Consider the following 19,113-nt stretch of genomic DNA (forward strand, 5'->3'; position numbering starts at 1 on the left):
CACAAGAGACAGAGGTTTAATTCAGAAACTGTAGGTAAATATCTGTAACATGACAGTTGGCGGGGGACAGGGGGCCACTAGCCGCTCCCTCCCGTTCAGTACTCTTCCCCTTCCTCGGCCTCCGCTTCCACCGAGTCCACGCCCACCTCTTCGTAATCTTTCTCCAGCGCTGCCAGGTCCTCCCGGGCCTCCGAGAACTCGCCCTCCTCCATGCCCTCCCCCACATACCAGTGCACAAAGGCGCGCTTGGCGTACATGAGGTCGAACTTGTGGTCCAGGCGGGCCCAGGCCTCGGCGATGGCCGTGGTGTTGCTCAGCATGCACACGGCCCGCTGCACCTTGGCCAGGTCTCCCCCTGGGACCACCGTGGGGGGCTGGTAATTGATGCCCACCTGCCAAAGAAGGGGAGAAGGCACTGCGTGAAGCTTCCGTCAATCCAGGAATGGTGGCTGCGTTTGTGGAAACAGAAGGCATGGAGGTGCCCACTGGTGACCCGGGGAGGCTGGGGCCACCCTGTACTCTGGGCCCAGCTGTGTGCCAGGCAAGGTGCCAGGAAAGCAGGGTTCTGGTTTCCAGACAAGGAAAGAGGAGCCCCAGAGCCTGCCACCCTGGCTCACACCCAAGCTGCTGGAGGGGCTGTGTCCCAGCAACTGTGACATGTGATAGGTACCCAGGTGATAGGACTATCTTCCCTCTAAGAAGGGACACTGCTTGGGATTCTTCATATGTTATTTTCTCCAGAGGGTTCAACAAGATAGGGATTAATGTCTGTAGCTGAGCCTTTTCCACCCAGGCAGATTCAGAGAACACAACTGTGGCAGAATCACGAGGGCAGGTCACACCCCCTGCTTTCCCAACAAACAGTGTACACATAGCAGAGTGACAAGCACACCGTCAGAGGTCCCTGACGCTGTGTGACCACTGCCATGGACGCGGCCCACATGAACGCTTAGTAAGAGGGAGGGAACGAGATCCCAGCACTGGGACCAAGGGAGAGGCAGTCCAAGCTTCAGACGAGGGATCACATGACCAGAGGTTTTGGCAGGAGATACAGGGTCTGTCAAGGGGGCTACAGCACACGTTCTAGGCTGCTGAGCCACAGGGGCTCTGTCACAGATACTCAACCCTGTCTTTGCAGCACAAGAGCTGCCACAACAATAAGCCAATGAGCGGGGATGGCTGTGCTCACATGAAACCATTAACAAAACCAGGTGATGGGTCGGCCAGCTGTGCTGAGCCCTGGACCAGAGGAAGAAACCCAGACTCCTAGGTAAGAACCCACCGCAGCAGCGAGGGTCTGAGCCAGCGGAGGCCCTAAAAGCAGGGCTCAGGGAAGTACAGTTCCATTCCCAGAGGGAAGGTTGGGAATCAAGTAAGGAGCAAGGTTTCTGTCCTGTGTCCAGTGGAAGGTCGGAGCAAGATGGGTCTAAGGACAACCCAGGACACACTGTATAGGCTCCCCAATCTCCACTTCTCCACAGAAGGATTCATGACAGTGCTGTAAATCAAACGTTCCATACGACACTTAAATTGGATGTTAATTTTTACATGCCGATGGAATCAAGTGGAATTCAGAGACAACAGTCAGTTTACAGTAGTGCCCCAAGTTCAAATATCCCCATAAATTACCAAAATGCCCAGAAAATTCCTACATTTATATTCTAAGAAAAATTACTATAAGAAAAAACACCTTATTTCTAAATCAATTTGTTTTCCACCCAAGAACTTCTCCAGATAATTTCTGTAAAAAATACACTCACAGAGCTGTATCACGTGATGACTCAGGAAGGAAGTTCTAGAGACACCAGTGAAGGAATGAGAACTGTGCCCCAACTTACTAATCCATGACCCAGCCTGGCTTCCCTGTATCAGGGTACCCTCCACAAAGGGGCAGCACCCCGTCCCAGGATCTGCCGCAGGCGGAAGATAAACACGCGCTACCGCCCAGCCTACCTTGAACCCAGTCGGGCACCAGTCCACAAACTGGATGGTGCGCTTGGTCTTGATGGTGGCGATGGCCGCATTGACATCTTTGGGGACCACGTCCCCCCTGTACAGCATGCAGCAGGCCATGTACTTGCCGTGGCGAGGGTCACACTTGACCATCTGGTTGGCCGGCTCGAAGCAGGCGTTGGTGATCTCGGCCACGGACAGCTGCTCATGGTAGGCCTTCTCGGCCGAGATGACTGGGGCGTACGTGGCCAGGGGGAAGTGGATGCGGGGGTAGGGCACCAGGTTGGTCTGGAACTCCGTCAGGTCCACGTTGAGGGCGCCGTCAAAGCGCAGGGAGGCCGTGATGGAGGACACGATCTGCCCGATCAGACGGTTAAGGTTGGTGTACGTGGGCCGCTCGATGTCCAGGTTGCGCCGGCAGATGTCATAGATGGCCTCGTTGTCCACCATGAAGGCACAGTCCGAGTGCTCCAGGGTCGTGTGCGTGGTCAGGATGGAGTTGTAGGGCTCCACCACAGCTGTAGACACCTGGGGGGCCGGGTAGATGGCGAACTCCAGCTTGGACTTCTTGCCGTAGTCCACCGAGAGCCGCTCCATGAGCAGAGACGCAAAGCCCGAGCCGGTGCCGCCCCCGAAGCTGTGGAAGATGAGGAAGCCCTGCAGGCCCGTGCACAGGTCCGCCTGCGGGAGAGCAGAGGCCGTGAGGCCACGCCCGCATGAGCCGTGCCACCACCCCCACGGGCCCCCACAGGCCCCGGTCACGGCACACTCTTCCTCTGCAGGTTCACAATACGGGTTCAACCCATCCACAGGGAACACGCATCACACTTAGCAGTTACAGACGTGGACGCACTGCGGCCACACCGGAAAGGAAGACCCTGCACTCATGGTTCTGCTGGGTTTTGCCAAAGTGATGTCCCGGGGAGATCCCGGGCCTCCCCTCCTGTCCAGGAGGCCTTCCCAGGGCCCTTCTCACCAGTTTGCGGATCCGGTCCAGGACCAGATCGACGATCTCCTTGCCGATGGTGTAATGGCCTCTGGCGTAGTTATTGGCCGCGTCCTCCTTCCCGGTGATCAGCTGCTCCGGGTGGAAGAGCTGCCTGTAGGTCCCCGTGCGCACTTCATCTGCAGAGAGGACAGCGTGCCCGAGACTCTAAGGACGGTCGCTGACTCACCGGGATGGCCAGGTCCGGGGAAACCTTCAATTCTACAGGCACGTGCTGTGCCTCGCAGGCCAGCAGCGTCAGCATCTCACAGAAAAGGTCTCCGTGTGATACACATGCCTCATCTGCTGTTTATGGCTCCGGGAAGGTCCAGTCAACCCGAGGAACAAATGCCAGTGTGGCCAGTTCCCAAAGGCGAGGGAATGCTCACACCGCACAGGCGGTTCTGCGCGTGCATGTTTTGTTCACACCCACAGCTACACCCGGGGTGTTGCTGAAATGGCCCTGACATACTAGACATCAGCGTGACTTTTGCCGGGCGCCCTCTGTGGCCTGGGTTTCACGGGCTCCAAGGTGACATTCTGTTCTCTCCTGGGTGGCCGCCACTGAAAGGTGCTCTCTCCTGGCAGCTCCCCTTGGAAACTACCTCGGGCTTCTGATCTGGAGGAACCCAGCAAAGGTTCTGTGCTTCCCCTTCTAAGTCTAAGGGTACCTACCGACCACGGTGGGCTCCAGGTCCACGAACACGGCTCTGGGCACATGCTTGCCAGCCCCAGTCTCACTGAAGAACGTGTTGAACGAGTCATCCCCACCGCCGATGGTTTTGTCGCTTGGCATCTGGCCGTCGGGCTGAATTCCATGTTCAAGGCAGTAGAGCTCCCAGCAGGCATTGCCGATCTGGACCCCCGCCTGCCCCACGTGGATAGAGATGCACTCACGCTAGGAACGAGAATATACACGTGAGGCCCCTCAGCTTCAAGGCAGTTGTCACTATGTGGCACGCAAATGAGACCCAACGTCTTAAATTAATATCTCTAAAATCTTTTGGTTTCTTAACGTCTTATCAGACATTATTGTCCCATGAGCTTCCAATGGTCATTTTATGTCTGAGCATGGATGGAGACACACTTGAACTGTGAAAAGGCATACAGCCATTATAAACATCTTCCCAGCGAGACTTCCCTGGTGGCACAGCAGTTAAGACTCCACACTCCCAATGCAGGGGGCCCGGGTTTGATCCCTGGCCAGAGAACTAGAACCCACATGCATGCCACAACTAAGAGTTCGCATACCACACCTAAGGAGCCCGCCTGCCACAACTAAGGAGCCGGCGAGCCGCCACTAAGGAGCCTGCCTGCCACAACTAAGACCCAGCATAACCAAATAAATAAATAAACAAACAAGTAAATAAAACATCTTCCCAGCAATCAATAAAAAACGTTAAAAATTTTTACAAGGCCTTCCCTGGTGGCGCAGTGGTTAAGAATCCGCCTGCCAATGCAGGGGACACGGGTTCAAGCCCTGGTCTGGGAAGATCCCACATGCCGCGGAGCAACTAAGCCCGTGCGCCACAACTACTGAGCCTGTGCTCTAGAGCCCGTGAGCCACAACTACTGAGCCCGTGTGCCACAACTACTGAAGCCCGTGCACCTAGAGCCCGTGCTCCGCAACAAGAGAGGCCACCGCAATGAGAAGCCCACACACCGCAACGAAGAGCAGCCCCCGCTCGCCACAACTAGAGAAAAGCCTGCATGCAGCAACAAAGACCCAATGCAGCCAAAAATAAAATAAATTAATTAAAAAAAATTTATACAAATAAGCAGTCAAGCCATTTTATTTCCACCTAAGGCTGTATTTACCAACCTGATATTAGCAATGGCTTAGAAAAAAAACATGAAGTAACACTTTTCAGTCATTAGACAATAGGCAGCAGAAGACAGCAAGTGATTCCTTAGAGCACGGAAACAAGGCAAGCCCTACAGATGCCCCAGAAGGCTGCTGGGGACCGTCCAGGCTGCAGCTGAGAGAGGAGAAACCCAGGGATCTCCCTGAGGTGAGCAGAGAGAATCCTGTGTTGAGAGAGGTCAAGGCAGCTAGAAAGCCTGGTGCTGGCTTTCTATCTGGAGGAGAGACAGCTGCATGGAGAGAGCTCAGGGAGATCAGCAGGGGGGTCCCGAGTCCCCACTGTGGGCTGCTCAGCACAGGTGGGGAGGGACCCCTGAGCTCACACCTGCCATGGCAGAAAGACATCCTAACTCACAAAGCACTGGGTGGAGTCCTCAGTAGTGGGGCCAAGTGAGGCCAACCCTAAAGGCTGGTCTGAATCCACTTAAGAAAGCTGAAAAGCAAGCCTCAAAAGGATCAAATTGTTCCCCGGTATACTAATAGCAACCTCCCAAAAGCCTAGAAACAGTTGAAAGAACAGCCAAAAAAATCTAACACCCAATAATGTAAAATTCATGTCTGGTATCCAATCTAAACTTACCATATACACCAGAAAATTAAAAAATAAAACCTAGAAAAGTCGGACAATATTACCATATGAAGAGAAAAAGCAATCAATAAAAACAGACCCAGAAATGACAGATGATAGAATTAGTAAACAAGGACATTAAAATAACTATTATATATCTACATGCTCAGGAAAGTACAGGAAAAAATGAGCATGATAAGGAGAGACATGTTTGATATAAAAAAGACCTAACTCAAATTGCTAATGATAAAAAAAGACAATGTCTGAAATGAAAAACACACTGGATGAGATTAACAACTGATTATAGTTAGTCTGTAGTAACTATAAATGAAAAGTGTACTTTAAAAATTGTATAAAAGGGCTTTCCCTGGTGGCACAGTGGTTAAGAATCTGCCTGCCAATGCAGGGGACATGGGTTCAAGCCCTGGTCTGGGAAGATCCCACATGCCGCGGAACAACTCAGCCCAGTGCACTACAACCACTGAGCCTGCGCTCTAGAGCCCGCGAGCCACAACTACTGAGCCCATGTGCCTAGAGCCCATGCTCTGCAACAAGAGAAGCCACGACAATGAGAAGCCCGCGCACCTCAACGAAGAGTAGCCCCGGCTCACCCCAATGACAGAAAGCCCGTGCACAGCAACGAAGGCCCAACACAGCCATAAGTAAATCAATAAATAAATTTATTTAAAAAAATTGTATAAAAACTAAAAAACAAAAACTCCCCAGCAGATTATATACTAAGAACATTTGAGAATGATGAAAAAGTTCTGGAAATAGTGCTGATGGTTATACAGCATGTAAATGTACTTAATGCTACTGAATTATACACTTAAAAATGGTTAAAATGGTAACTTTTGTCATGTGTAGTTTACCACACACAAAAAAGGAGATACTCAGCAATAAAAATGAACTGTGTTGCAACAACATGGGTGAATCTCAAAATAATTATAGTGAGTGAAAGAATCCAAACAACAACAAATTAACTCAATGATGCCATTCATATAAAATCCTAGAAAATACAGAAATGTGGATTAGTGGGGGAGGGAAAGGGGGTGAGGCAGAAGGGAGGATTTACAAAGGGGTACCAGGTAATTGTGGGGGGTGATGCATATGTTCATTATCTTGATTGAGGTGATGATTTCATGGATAATCAAGATGTTAATAAATATTAAACCTTGTCAAATTATACACTTTCAGTGAATACTTTGTCAATTATACCTCAACAGAACTAAAATAAAAGGCAAAATGAAGACGTTTTCAGGCATTCAAAAGCTGAGAGAATTAATCATTAGCTGAGAGTAGTAGTCACCACTACAAAAAAAAAATGGTAAAGGAATTTCTCCAGGAAGAAGGAAAATCATACTAGATGGAAAATTGTAACTGCAAAATTGGACTGAAAAATGACAAAACTGCTAAATATGTGGGCAAATATAAAAGACTTTATACCATATTTTAAAAATATAATTGAGCCCAGCACTTACTTCTGGATGACCACTTCTGCAAATTGGTGCACACAGACTTTTTACCTGATCTGATGACCAAATAAATGGAAAATGATGCATGATCTAGAGAATGATATAGGGAATTTTTACATTGCAAATAAACAAAGATATTCTTACTGGAAACACGAAAGTCTCATGAGACTCTTGGTGACTAACACTATATTTTATCTGCACACTGAAACAACACACTAATCAAAGAGAAGGAGAAAAATTACTAGAGATTTGATCTCCTTTATAGCTTCTAATAATAAAATACACTGTATGATTAATGAAACTGTCCGTTGTAATGGGAAGAATATGTAGCAAGTAACCGTGTCACTCATTTGTGATTTTTTTTTTTTCTTTTTGTGGTACGTGGGCCTCTTACTGTTGTGGCCTCTCCTGTTGCGGAGCACAGGCTCCGGATGCGCAGGCTCAGCGGCCATGGCTCACGGGGCCCAGACGCTCCGCGGCATGTGGGATCTTCCCGGACTGGGGCACGAACCCGTGTCCCCTGCATCGGCAGGCGGACTCTCAACCACTGCGCCACCAGGGAAGCCCTCATTTGTGATTTTTATCTTTAATAAATTCAGCCATGTGTAGTGTGATAAGATTAACTCTTTACACGTTTAAGGTAATGCTATAAAGTTAAAAACTGAAAAAAAAATAATTGAACAATAAAGCAAAAATAAAGATTTATTATTGTGGGGTTTACAACTCATATAGAAGTAACATACAACAAACAATAGCATAGGACTTCCCTGGTGGCGCAGTGGTTGAGAGTCCGCCAGCCGATGCAGGGGACACAGGTTTGTGCCCCGGTCCAGGAAGATCCCACATGCCGCGGAGCGGCTGGACCCATGGGCCATGGCCACTGAGCCTGTGCGTCCGGAGCCTGTGCTCCGCAACGGGAGAGGCCACAACCGTTAGAGGCCCGCGTACCGCAAAAAAAAAAAAAAAAAAAGAATCCGCCTGCCAATGCAGGGGACACGGGTTCAAGCCCTGGTCCAAGAGGATCCCACACGCCACAGAGCAACTAAGCCCGTGCGCCACAACTACCGAGCCTGCACTCTAGAGCCCGCAAGCCACAACTACTGAGCCCGCATGCCACAACTACTGAAGCCCACGCCCCTAGAGCCCGAGCCCCGAAACAAGAGAAGCTACCGCAATGAGAAGGCCACGCACCACAACGAAGAGAAGCCCCCACTCGTCACAACTAGAGAAAACCTGCGCGCAGCAACGAAGACCCAACACAGCCAAAAATAAATAAATAAATAAGTATATTTAAAAAAAAACAACTCAATAGCATAAAGGCCAAGAAGGGGGAAATGGAGGTATTGATATATCGTTGTGAAGTGGTGTAGCAGCACTTGAAGGCAGACTGGGATAAACTGAGTGAGCAGGGTGGGCTGGGTAAAAGCCCACTAACCATCTCTACCGACATCTGGTTTAGTCATCCAACAAGAATGAACATGAAATTGCAGCAATAAGAAATGAAACGGGACTTCCCTGGTGGCGCTGTGGTTAAGAATCCGCCTGCCAATGAAGGGGACACGGGTTCGATCCCTGATCCAGGAAGATCCCACATGCTGCGGAGCAACTAAGCTCATGTGCCAAAACTACTAAGCCTGCGCTCTAGAGCCTGCGAGCCACAACTGCTGAAGCCCACATGCCACAACTACTGAAGCTTGCATGCCTAGAGCCTGTGCTCCACAAGAGAAGACACCGCAATGAGAAGCCTGCACACCTCAATGAAGAGCAGCCACCGCTCGCCACAACTAGAGAAAGTCCACGCGGAGCAACCAAGACCCAACACAGCCATAAATAAATAAATAAATAAATAAAAAGAAATGAACAAAAGATGGAAGCTGAAGACCTTAAGTGCTTGGCCAGATCACTAGCACCATCTGCATTATCTATGCAGCATGGGCTTTTACTTAAAGACATCTCTTTTGGATAATGACAAACCTGGTTTTCTTAAAGCCTGGCTTTTCTCAATATATATTTAAAGGTTCTTAAATTGTTTCATATCTGGGCAACTTGAGTTTTTAGGAACCTCATTTTTAATTTGTATTAAAAGTTTACAACTTGCTATTTTCGAAAACTCAACAAACTGCAAACACTTTTTTTTTTTTTTTTTGGCCATGCTACTCGGCACGCAGAATCTTAGTTTCCTGACCAGGGATCAAACCTGTGCCTCTGCAGTGGAAGTGTGGAGTACTAATCACTGGACTGCCAGAGAACTCCCCACGCACTTTTTTTTCTTCTTTTCCCCCAAGCACTTCTTAATAAAGGTCTTGATTAACACAACATATTCAAATAATACAAAATATGTTTTCTAAATATTTGAACTAAATTACAAATCCAGTAACACAAAGGTATCTGAAAAATCCCCAAATATTTGGAAACGAATAACAAGGGAAATTAGAAAGTATTTTGAATGGAATAAAAATGAAAACATGACATATCAAAATTTGTGGGATGCAGCTAAAATAGGACTCAGAGGGTAACATGTATGTGTATAAAGGCATAAAATCAATGACCTATAAAACTTGATGGAGCTCAGGGCAGGCCACCCCAAAATATACTGGTGGCATATTGATTACTTTGAATTAAAGTTACTTGAGGGACCTCCCTGGTGGTGCAGTGGTTAAGAATCTGCCTGCCAATGCAGGGAGCACGGGTTCAAGCCCCGGTCTGGGAAGATCCCACATGCCGCAGAGCAACTAAGCCCGTGTGCTACAACTACTGAGCCTGCACTCTAGAGCCCACGAGCCACAACTACTGAGCCCGCATGCCACAACTACTGAAGCCGTGCACCTAGAGCCCGTGCTCCGCAACAAGAGAAGCCACCACAATAAGAAGCCCACGCACCGCAACGAAGAGTAGCCCTGCTCACTGCAACTAGAGAAAGCCTGTGAGCAGCAACGAAGACCCAATGCAGCCAAAAATAAATGAATAAACAAAATTTTACAAAAAAAAAAAGTTACTTGAGAATCAGCTGGTACAAGAACACTCTGACCCTTTGCTCCCCTGAAAGCAGGAAACAAAGCTCCCATGGGGAGGCATCATGATCCCTGGAGATAGGGAATTCAAGGCTGAGAAAGCTGCATAAACAAACTTTGTTACTTCTTCATTAACTTGCTAGCCCAAGCAAAAACCCCTTTCTTTCCTCAAATCTTCATAAATTACTGATTCTTTGTCTAAAAAGGTATATAAACAGCCTGCTTTGGTCAATTCTTAGATCCTATACTTATAGGACTTCCATATGTACAAAATTAAATTTGTTTTTCTCACGTTAATCTGTCTTCTGTCATCAGATTATTAGACCAATGAGAAGAACCCAGAAGAGGAAAATTTCTTCCCCCCTGCAAACTGTTCTCATAAATGGAAGAGAAAGAAACACTTCCCAACTCATTCCCTGAGGCCAGCATTACCCTGATACAAAAACCAAAGACACTGGACTTCCCTGGTGGCACAGTGGTTAATAATCTGCCTACCAATGTAGGGAACACAGGTTCAAGCCCTGGTCTGGGAAGATTCCACATGCCTCGGAGCAAGTAAACCCGTCAGCCACAACTACTGAGCCCCCATGCTACAACTACTGAAGCCTGCATACCTAGAGCCCGTGCTCCACAAGAGAAGCCACCACAATGAGAAGCCCGTGCACCACAACAAAGAGTAGCCCACGCTCACCGCTTCTAGAGAAAATCCGTGTGCAGCAAGACCCAACGCAGTCAAAAATAAATAAATAAATAATAAAAATAAATTAAAAAAAACCACAAAGATATTCACTGTAAGGAAACCACAGACCAATATCCCTCATGAACTTAGACACAAAAGTTTGTTCAAAAATTTCAAATTAAATGACCTAAGCTTCCACCTTAAGAAACTAGAAAAAGAGCAAATATCCAAATTATGCAGAAAAAAGCAAATAATAACTAGCAGAAATAAACTAAACAGAAAACAGGAAAATAAAAAGAGAGAAAAGTCAATGAAACCAAAACCTGGTTCTTTGAGCTGAACAATCAAATTGATAAGCCCCTGGCCAAATTGACCCAGAAAAAGAGAAGACACAAATTACCAGTATCAGGAACAAAAAAGAGGCTATAACTACTAGGATATTAAAGGGATAAATGAATATTATGAATTCAACAACACTGATGAAATGGATAAACTCCTTACACACACTACTGAAGCTCATTCAAAAGGAGATAACTTGGGGAATTCCCTGGTGGTCCAGAGGTTAGGACTCGGCACTTCCACTGCAGGGGACACAGGTTCAATCCCTGGTTGGGGAACTAAGATCCCGCAAGCCGTGTGGGGTGCGGTCAAAAAAAAAAAAAAGGAGATAAACTGAAGGAAGAGAAAATAGGCCATCAAAATGGCCACATCATGAGACAGATAATTCTAAACACGGGTATTATCTTCTCATCATACAATTACGATCACATCCCAGATTTATAATCTCCTAGCCCTTAAGAGTGATGGTCTGGAAGCCTAGAAATTCAGCTTCTAGTCTTATCCTTGAAAGACAAGGGGCCAAATCATAGCTGATAGTCTAATTCTGATTCCAACCAACTGCAATACTGAGCCAGAAAAAATTTACCCTTATGAGGCTGGGTAGATTCTCCAAAAGGTACTCAACTTTGTGATGAGGCTCTAGGATGCATAAAGTAGGATTTAAAACAAAATTTCTACTGCTGGAATTCCCATTAAATTCACCTTGAGACACAAACCGTTCTAACACAAAGGAAAGGCATCTGTAATGGACAACATTTTCCCAGAGATCAGTGTAATTTCGTTTAGGTTATCTTCACACCAATTCATCACCACCTCCCCCTCACTAGACGTTTCCTAATTTAGTTGGTTAAACTAAGTACTGTGAACTTAGGCATTTCAACTTGAGAAGACCCTGTTATACCAACCAACAACGGCTGAACAGCTCTTCTAAAAGTATTAACCATGGTATTTTTCTTATTTAAGACAAAGGCTTTGCTAAAAATAACAGCTCCTAAAAAATGATGAAATGCACAAATTTCTTCTAATCCTGAAGCTTCCTTTTACCTGTCAGGTAATAGCAGATACCTTTTCTTTATACTTGTAATAAATCACCTCTACAAAAAAAAAAAAATTTGAGCAGCTTGATGTCATGCTGTTCAATAACCAATAAGAGAAGCCTCAAAACCAACTTTTGCAAAGGAATAATGCAGACGTTAGTGTGAGTTATTATGTAGTTATTATCTAGCACTCTTAATAGAGTTTGGAAGCTACCGCAGTGATGAGAAGAGAACACAGAGGCTGGGATGACATCAGCCTCAATTAACTGGGAACAAGCAAGACGTGAACCAGGCCAGGTAAAGCCCTGTCAGGGGTCATTCCAGCCTCTCTCCAAATAAAGGTTTTAGATGTGCACAATGACAGAGGTGTTGGCTGAGTTCCATTGGTGTGCAAAATATTAATGTAATTAATTCAACAATTAACTAGATCCCTATGACCTGAGGACATAAAAATGAACAAATTAAAGGCAGAAGCCTACCCTGATGTGGGAAAACAGGAATTCTCCTATGTGTGTTGCTGATGGAACGGAATCTGAAACTATATACCATTCACTTGTGGTATCCCATATACACCTACACCAGTGGAAACTGCAGGCACAGATTCTTCATTGCAACTCCATGCATAAAAGACTGGAAAACATCCACATGTCCAGCGACTCAGAACAGGCTGAAGACGCAGAACAACACCCTGGAATACTACATGGCAGTAAACAAGGACGCAGGTCTTTGCATGCTGACACGGAGGGAGCCGGACTGTTTGCACAATGAAAAAACAAGGCGCGAAAAAGGGGGGATATAAGCCTACCTATTCCTGTTTGCTTAGTTTTGCTTAAAAAAAAGAGAGGAAGGGAGGGGGAATTCCCTTCCAGTCCAGTGGTTAAGACTCTTGAGTTCTCAATGCAAGGGGCACGGGTTCAATCCCTGGTGGGGGAACCAAGATGCTGCATGCCACGTGGAGCGGCCAAACAACTCACAACCCTATCTAATGGAGGAAGCAACTTTTTCAGCATATACAGTCTTCTCTCACTCTTATTTAAAGGCCTATTTCTGTAAGTGCCCTCGTGAGCTCACAGCACAGCTGAGACAAATGACAGAGCTCAAGAGCAACCCTGGACCGTTGCCTCGAGAAGGAAGAGTCTGGAAGATCGAGGGCAGGGGCTGCTTACTGCATCTGCAGAGTGACCCCGTGCCTGCCCCTGACATGCACATTCCGGACACTCCCGCGCCACCTGGGCCCATCCCCCAGGCCCCTCCGCCCGTCGAGGCCTGTCCCCGGGGCCCCTCAGCAGGTCCAGGCCCATCCCCCAAGGCCCCACCGCCAGTTCAGGCCCGTTCCCCAAGGCCCCACCGTCGGTCCAGGGCCGTCCCCCAAGGCCCCACCGTCGGTCCAGGGCCGTCCCCCAAGGTCCTGCTGCCCATCCAGGCCCGTCCCCCACGGTCCTGCCGTCCGTCCTGGCCCGTCCCCCAGGCCCCTCCGCTCCGTACCATGGCGGCACCACCTGGCTTCACTACAATCCAACTTCCTCTCAGTCCGACGCCACGCGCCCAACTGCCGACCCGCCGCACCACACGCTGTGTCCTGATTGGCTCGCCAGCCGCGCAACTGCCATTGGCTCCGACCACTTTGGGAGCGGACCCCAGGCCAGGACCCCAATGGCAATTGGCCGTTTCCTTAACGGGCGAACTCGCTTTTGATTGGTCATCACTTTGGGCGGGAAAAGGCGACCGGAAGGTCTCGTGCTGCATTGGCTGGAAGCTGCGGGCTGACACCTGGTCGCTGCGGGTGAGGGAGGCTCCATAGTTTGTCTGTAAAATGCGGTCTTCCTGCAGAGCTGCCCGGGGTGTGAGAAGGGACAGGGCTGGTAACGGGACTTACGGGCTTTGCGGACTTGGCAGATACCTGGAAAGACTATTCGGTTAGCAGCCTGTTACTGGTGCAGACCTCAGTACCCCCGACTCGCGCCAGAGCACGTTGTGGCAACCACATGATAGACTCCCGGAAGGAGGTGCTGTGAAGCTGAGGAGGGTAGTTCCGCCTTCAGGAAATGGGACTAATGCGTGGGTCTCAAAGTATCGCGAGTTTTACAAGCAGCCAAGCAGGGTGGGTGGGCAAGGCAGGCGGGGGACAGGGAGGTCCGAGAATGGCAGTAAAGAAGATGGCTGAACTCAGCCAGACCGGGGGGCCTGGCTTTTGGGGGGGTGGGGAGCCAGCTGGCAGCAGAGGCGGGTTGGCTTGACCATTTTTAGGGGGAGGATGGGGCAGGAGACTCCACAGGTGGTTATTGCAGGAGGCCAGAGAACTACGCACCCACAGACCTTGGCGAAAGGACACAGAAATTCCCAGGTTCCCGGAAGGGGGACTGATATCCTCAGTTCACCACCTTCCCAAGATCCCCCCACTCCTGCTGCTGGTTCATGAGAGAATCTGTGTTTACACCACAGAGAAGAGCCCCTTCTTGGCTCTTCTAAGCACAACCTGAATGAGCTGGAATCTTCGTGGAGAAGGGAGGACCAAAAAGGGGTTAAATAAAGAGAATATAAATAAATACAAATTACTTATAATAATTTATAAACATACATTATATGCTAATTTAAAGTAAACAAATTTTAAAATGCAAAATGCATTTAGATGCAAAATGCAGATTTCTTACCCTGCCTACCACTGCTAGGTCAACAGAGGCCTGGGGTAATGTACATAGTAGCAGATCAAACGGTCTGGGTTTAAGCAACACACACCACCACCATGGATTCAGTGGGACTAACTTCAGCTCCACTCCTCCCTTGCTCTGGCAGATTTCAGAGTGCGGTCAGGGCGTTAGAAGGGTTGGGCAGCTAGCTAGGGAAAACCAGAAGCCCTCCTCTTCCCAGGGAGGTCCAACAGGATCGGTGCAAGGAACCGGGGTCAGCCTTGGGCAGAGGGGCCGACAGGAAATTGGGGAGAGAATGCACCCCTGGTAAGGACTGGAACGGGTGGGGACAGACATGACTGTCATTGCCAGGGACGGGGGACATAAAGAAGGAAGAGAGACCACCACCTGGGGGTCCGGTGGCTAGGACTCCATGCTTCCATTGCAGGGGACATGGGTTCTATCCCTGGTCTGGGAACTAAGATCCGCAAGCTGAGAGGTTCAGCCAAAAAGAAAAAAGAAAAAAAAAGAAGGAAGAGCTGGGAAACCAGCTCATGGTGAGGAGTAATGGGGGTCATTTTGTAAAGGTAATATGCAACAACATGCTGGTGGACTTTGAACGGTGGAATTTGGGCTAAATTTGGCCCTGGGGAGAATAGCAGACTGGGGGAGGGGGCTGCTAGCATGTAGACAAGAGAGGACAAAAGCTGCAGGAGACGGACAAGAGTGGAGGAAAAGATAGCGATGACATGGGAAAAATGTAAGATTTCTTTTGCCTCAACCGCTTCCCCCCAAAAAAGCTCCTGGAAGCTGGGGAGGGCCTGGATACCTGAGATAAAGGAGCTATTTGAGCCACGTCGTTCGGATGCTAACAGAAAGGGGAGCTCCAGGAGGCAAAAGGACGTAGGGACATCTGAGTCACATGTGGTAGGTACATAGTCTCAGTGACTAAGAGTAGTTGGGAGAGTAATGGCCTTTACCTGAGTCAAGCAATGCAGAAGGGGCCAGTTTAGGGGAAAACAATGGTCTCCCAACTTCTTAGTCTGTTCCTCTGTGTACCAACCAGAGGCTTCATCTCTCTCTGGCCACTCAGCCCTTCCTGTCCCTGGAATTCTTTCTTGCAAACAGTTTGGTGCTTTATCTTTTATTTATTTAGTTTTTAAATATTTATTATTTTTATTTATTTATTTGGCAGCACCAGGTCTTGGTTGTGGCACGCGGGATCTTCATTGCGGCATGCAGGATCTTTAGTTGCGGCATGCGGGATCTAGTTCCCTGACCAGGGATCGAACCCGGGCCCCCTGCATTGGGAGTGCAGAGTCTTAACCACTGGACCACCAGGGAAGTCCTTTAATCTTTTATTTTTATGACAACTTGATTCACATACCATAATACTCACCAGCTTAAAATGTACAGTTCCGTGGTTTTTTTTTGTATCCACGTAATTGTGCAACCATCACCACTATCTAATTTCAGAACATTTAATCACCCCAGAAAGAAACCCTGTACCTGTTAGCAGTCACTTCCCATACCCCACCCCCCAACCCTCTGGAAACCATTAATCTACTCTTTGTCTCTATAGATTTGCCTATTCATACAAATAAAATCAGACAACATTTGGTCTTTTGTAACTGGCTTCTTTCACTTAGCATAATGTTTTCAAGATTTATTTGGGTGGTATCACCACTTTATTCTTTTTTTTTTTTGGCTGCACTGCGGGACACGTGGGATCCTACCCTGACCCGTGCTGCCTGCATTGGAAACGCGGAGTCTTAACCACTGGCCAGTGGTTTTCCAAAGCAGCTGCACCAACTTACCATTCCTACCAGCAGTGTACGAGGGTTCCAATTATTCCACATTATCTTCAACACTTATTATTATCTGACTTTTTGACAACAGCCATCCTAGGGGATGCATCGCACTGTGGTTTTGGTTTGCATTTCCCTAAAGACTAATGATGTTAAGAATCTTTCCATGTGCTTATTGGACATTTGTATGTCTTCTTTGAAGAAATGTCTATTCAGATCCTTTGTGCATTTTTAAATTGGGCTATTTATCATTTTGTTGTTGAGTTGTGAGAGTTCTTTATATATTCTAGATACAATCCCCTTATCAGATATATGATTTGCAAAATTTTTCCTGTTCTGTGGATTTTAATCTTTTCCTTTTTTTTTTTTTTTTTCTTCTTTTTTTTTGGCTGAGCCACGCAGCTTGCAGGATCTTAGTTCCCTGACCAGGGATTGAGCCGTGGCCACAGCAGTGAAAGCGCCGAGTCCTAACCACTGGACCACCAGGGAATTCCCTCTTTTAACTTTCTTGGTGGTATCCATTGAACACAAAAGTTTTTTATTTTGTTTTTATTTATTTTTTTTTTTGGCTGCACTGTGCAGCATGCGGGATCTTAGTTCCCCAACCAGGGATCAAACCTGCGCCCCCTGCAGTGGAAGCGCTGAGTCTTAGCTGGACCCCAGGGAAGTCCCCAGTTTTTAATTTTGATGAATTCCAACTCATCTATATTTTTCTTAGGTTGCTTGAACTTTGGGTGTCATGTTTGTGAAGCCGTTACCTGAAAACTGCATTCGCCCCTTGGTGGGTATCTAACAAAAGACAACACCAAGTCAAGGAGCTGGAGAAGGAAGGATTTATTACTTGCAGCAAGTAAGGAGAACACCAGGGTTATTTCCCAAAGCAGAGTCTCTCTGACCAGCAAAATTGAGGATGACTTAAGCTGAGGGTGCATACATGTTCGTGAAGGGGCTTGAGCAGAGGAGAATTCAGCCTAGAATTGTGGCAAAGGTTGACAGAGTCCAGGCTCTAGCTGATTGGATCACGAGGGTCAGAAAAAGTCAACACCGTCATTCCTTAGGTTCCAGTTAATCTGGTTATGTCAAGAAATTATGTCTGGTTCTCTTCCTTCAGGGACCTCCTACCCTACCTGCCTACAAAACCATTGCCTAATCTACAGTCACAAAGAGTTACTCCTATGTTTTCTTGTAAGAGGTTGTTTAGAGTTTAGCTAAACTACTAGATAACATTGTTGTCTTGGGACCCATTTTGTGTGGCCACGCAGCCTGCTGGGGTCTTGAACTGATATTAACCCCTCCCAAGAGTGCATGCCCTAGATAACAGCCTACAGACTCACAGGTAAATAATGTAAGTTCCTGATATGAATTCCTCAATTGTCCTCCTGATAAGCATTCTCTCCCACCTCCCAGGAATGGCCCCTTGTGTGATCCTCAGATAAGCTTGCCAGAACCCCACTCTTTTTGCTTTGAACTGACCAATCCAGACTCAGCCTGGAAACCCCAAAGCACTCTACCTGCAGACCCTAATAAAAGCCTGTCCCCCAGGTCCTGCCATGCTTTCTGCCTGCACTATGCCTTAGCCTCCTGGTGTGGCCCCTCACAGTGTATGGTGTACTTCTTCCAGAACCTGTAACAAACTTCTCTCTCAATTCCTTCCTGGTCTTTTGTTGATCAGAGATTCCTTACCCAACACCCTCAGGGCTCCACTTAACAAATGTTAATTTAACAAAGTCCCAACAGCATTTTTATAGTTTCAGCTCTTACATTTAGGTCTTTGGTCAATTTTGAGTTAATTTTTGTATGTCATGTGAGGTAGGGGTCCAACTTCATTTATTTGCATGAGGATACCCTGTTCCAGACTATTCTTTGCCCCATTGAGTCGTTTTGGCACTCTTGTCAAAAATCGACTGGTCATCAGGAGAATAAGAAGACAAGCCACAGACTAGGAGAAAATATCTGCAAAAGACATATCTGATAAACGACTGTTACCCAAAAATATACAAAGAACACTTAAAACTCAACAATAAGAAAACCAGGGCTTCCTTGGTGGTACAGTGGTTAAGAATCCGCCTGCCATGGGCTTCCCTGGTGGTGCAGTGGTTGAGAGTCTGCCTGCCGATGCAGGGGACATGGGTTCGTGCCCTGGTCTGGGAAGATCCCACTTCCCGCAGAGCAGCTGGGCCCGTGAGCCATGGCCGCTGAGCCTGCGCGTCCAGAGCCTGTGCTCCGCGACGGGAGAGGCCACAACAGTGAGAGGCCCGCGTACCGCAAAAAAAAAAAAAAGAATCCGCCTGCCAATGCAGGGGACACAGGTTCAAGCCCTGGTCTGGGAAGATCCCACATTCCACAGAGCAACTAAGCCCGTGCACCAAAACTACTGAGCCTACACTCTAGAGCCCGTGTGCCACAACTACTGAAGCCCTCGCGTGTAGAGCCTGTGCTCCACAACAAGAGAAGCCACCACAATGAGAAGACTGTGCACCACAACGAAGAGTAGCCCCATTCACCGCAACCAGAGAAAAGCCCGTGCGCAGCAACAAAGACCCAACACAGCCAAAAATAAAATAAATAAGTTAAAAAAAAATAAAACCAACAACGCAATTAAAAATGGGCAAAAGATCTGAACAGACACCTCACCAAAGAAGATATACAAATGGCAAATAAGAATATCAAAAGATGTTCAACATCATATGTCCTTAGAGAATTGCAAATTAAAACAACAGTGAGATACCACAACACACCTATTAGAATGGCCAAAATCCAATACATT

At 47.6% G+C, this 19,113-nt stretch overlaps 2 protein-coding genes and 1 non-coding gene across 3 annotated transcripts in view; all 3 read right to left on the bottom strand.

Annotated features, from left to right (window-relative positions):
* LOC137203560 (tubulin alpha-3 chain-like) overlaps positions 1-19,113 on the bottom strand; it is a 19,491-nt gene continuing 378 nt past the window's right edge. The window contains exons 2-5 of the mRNA XM_067699984.1: positions 3,614-3,836; positions 2,930-3,078; positions 1,954-2,634; positions 1-392 (exon numbers count right to left, since the gene is read on the bottom strand). Coding sequence (XP_067556085.1) covers positions 96-392; positions 1,954-2,634; positions 2,930-3,078; positions 3,614-3,734 — 1,248 coding nt within the window. The 5' untranslated portion in view covers positions 3,735-3,836 and the 3' untranslated portion in view covers positions 1-95. The remainder of the gene's footprint in view (positions 393-1,953; positions 2,635-2,929; positions 3,079-3,613; positions 3,837-19,113) is intronic.
* On the bottom strand, positions 15,810-15,882 carry TRNAG-CCC (transfer RNA glycine (anticodon CCC)). Its single transcript has one exon. It is a non-coding gene; the product is annotated as a tRNA-Gly (tRNA).
* P2RX6 (purinergic receptor P2X 6) overlaps positions 17,166-19,113 on the bottom strand; it is a 33,265-nt gene continuing 31,317 nt past the window's right edge. Inside the window, exon 16 of the mRNA XM_067699985.1 lies at positions 17,166-18,299. The gene's annotated coding sequence lies outside the window, so the exon portion shown is untranslated. The remainder of the gene's footprint in view (positions 18,300-19,113) is intronic.

The sequence above is a fragment of the Pseudorca crassidens genome, chromosome 12, assembly GCF_039906515.1.
Source record: "Pseudorca crassidens isolate mPseCra1 chromosome 12, mPseCra1.hap1, whole genome shotgun sequence".
Taxonomy (NCBI): domain Eukaryota; kingdom Metazoa; phylum Chordata; class Mammalia; order Artiodactyla; family Delphinidae; genus Pseudorca; species Pseudorca crassidens.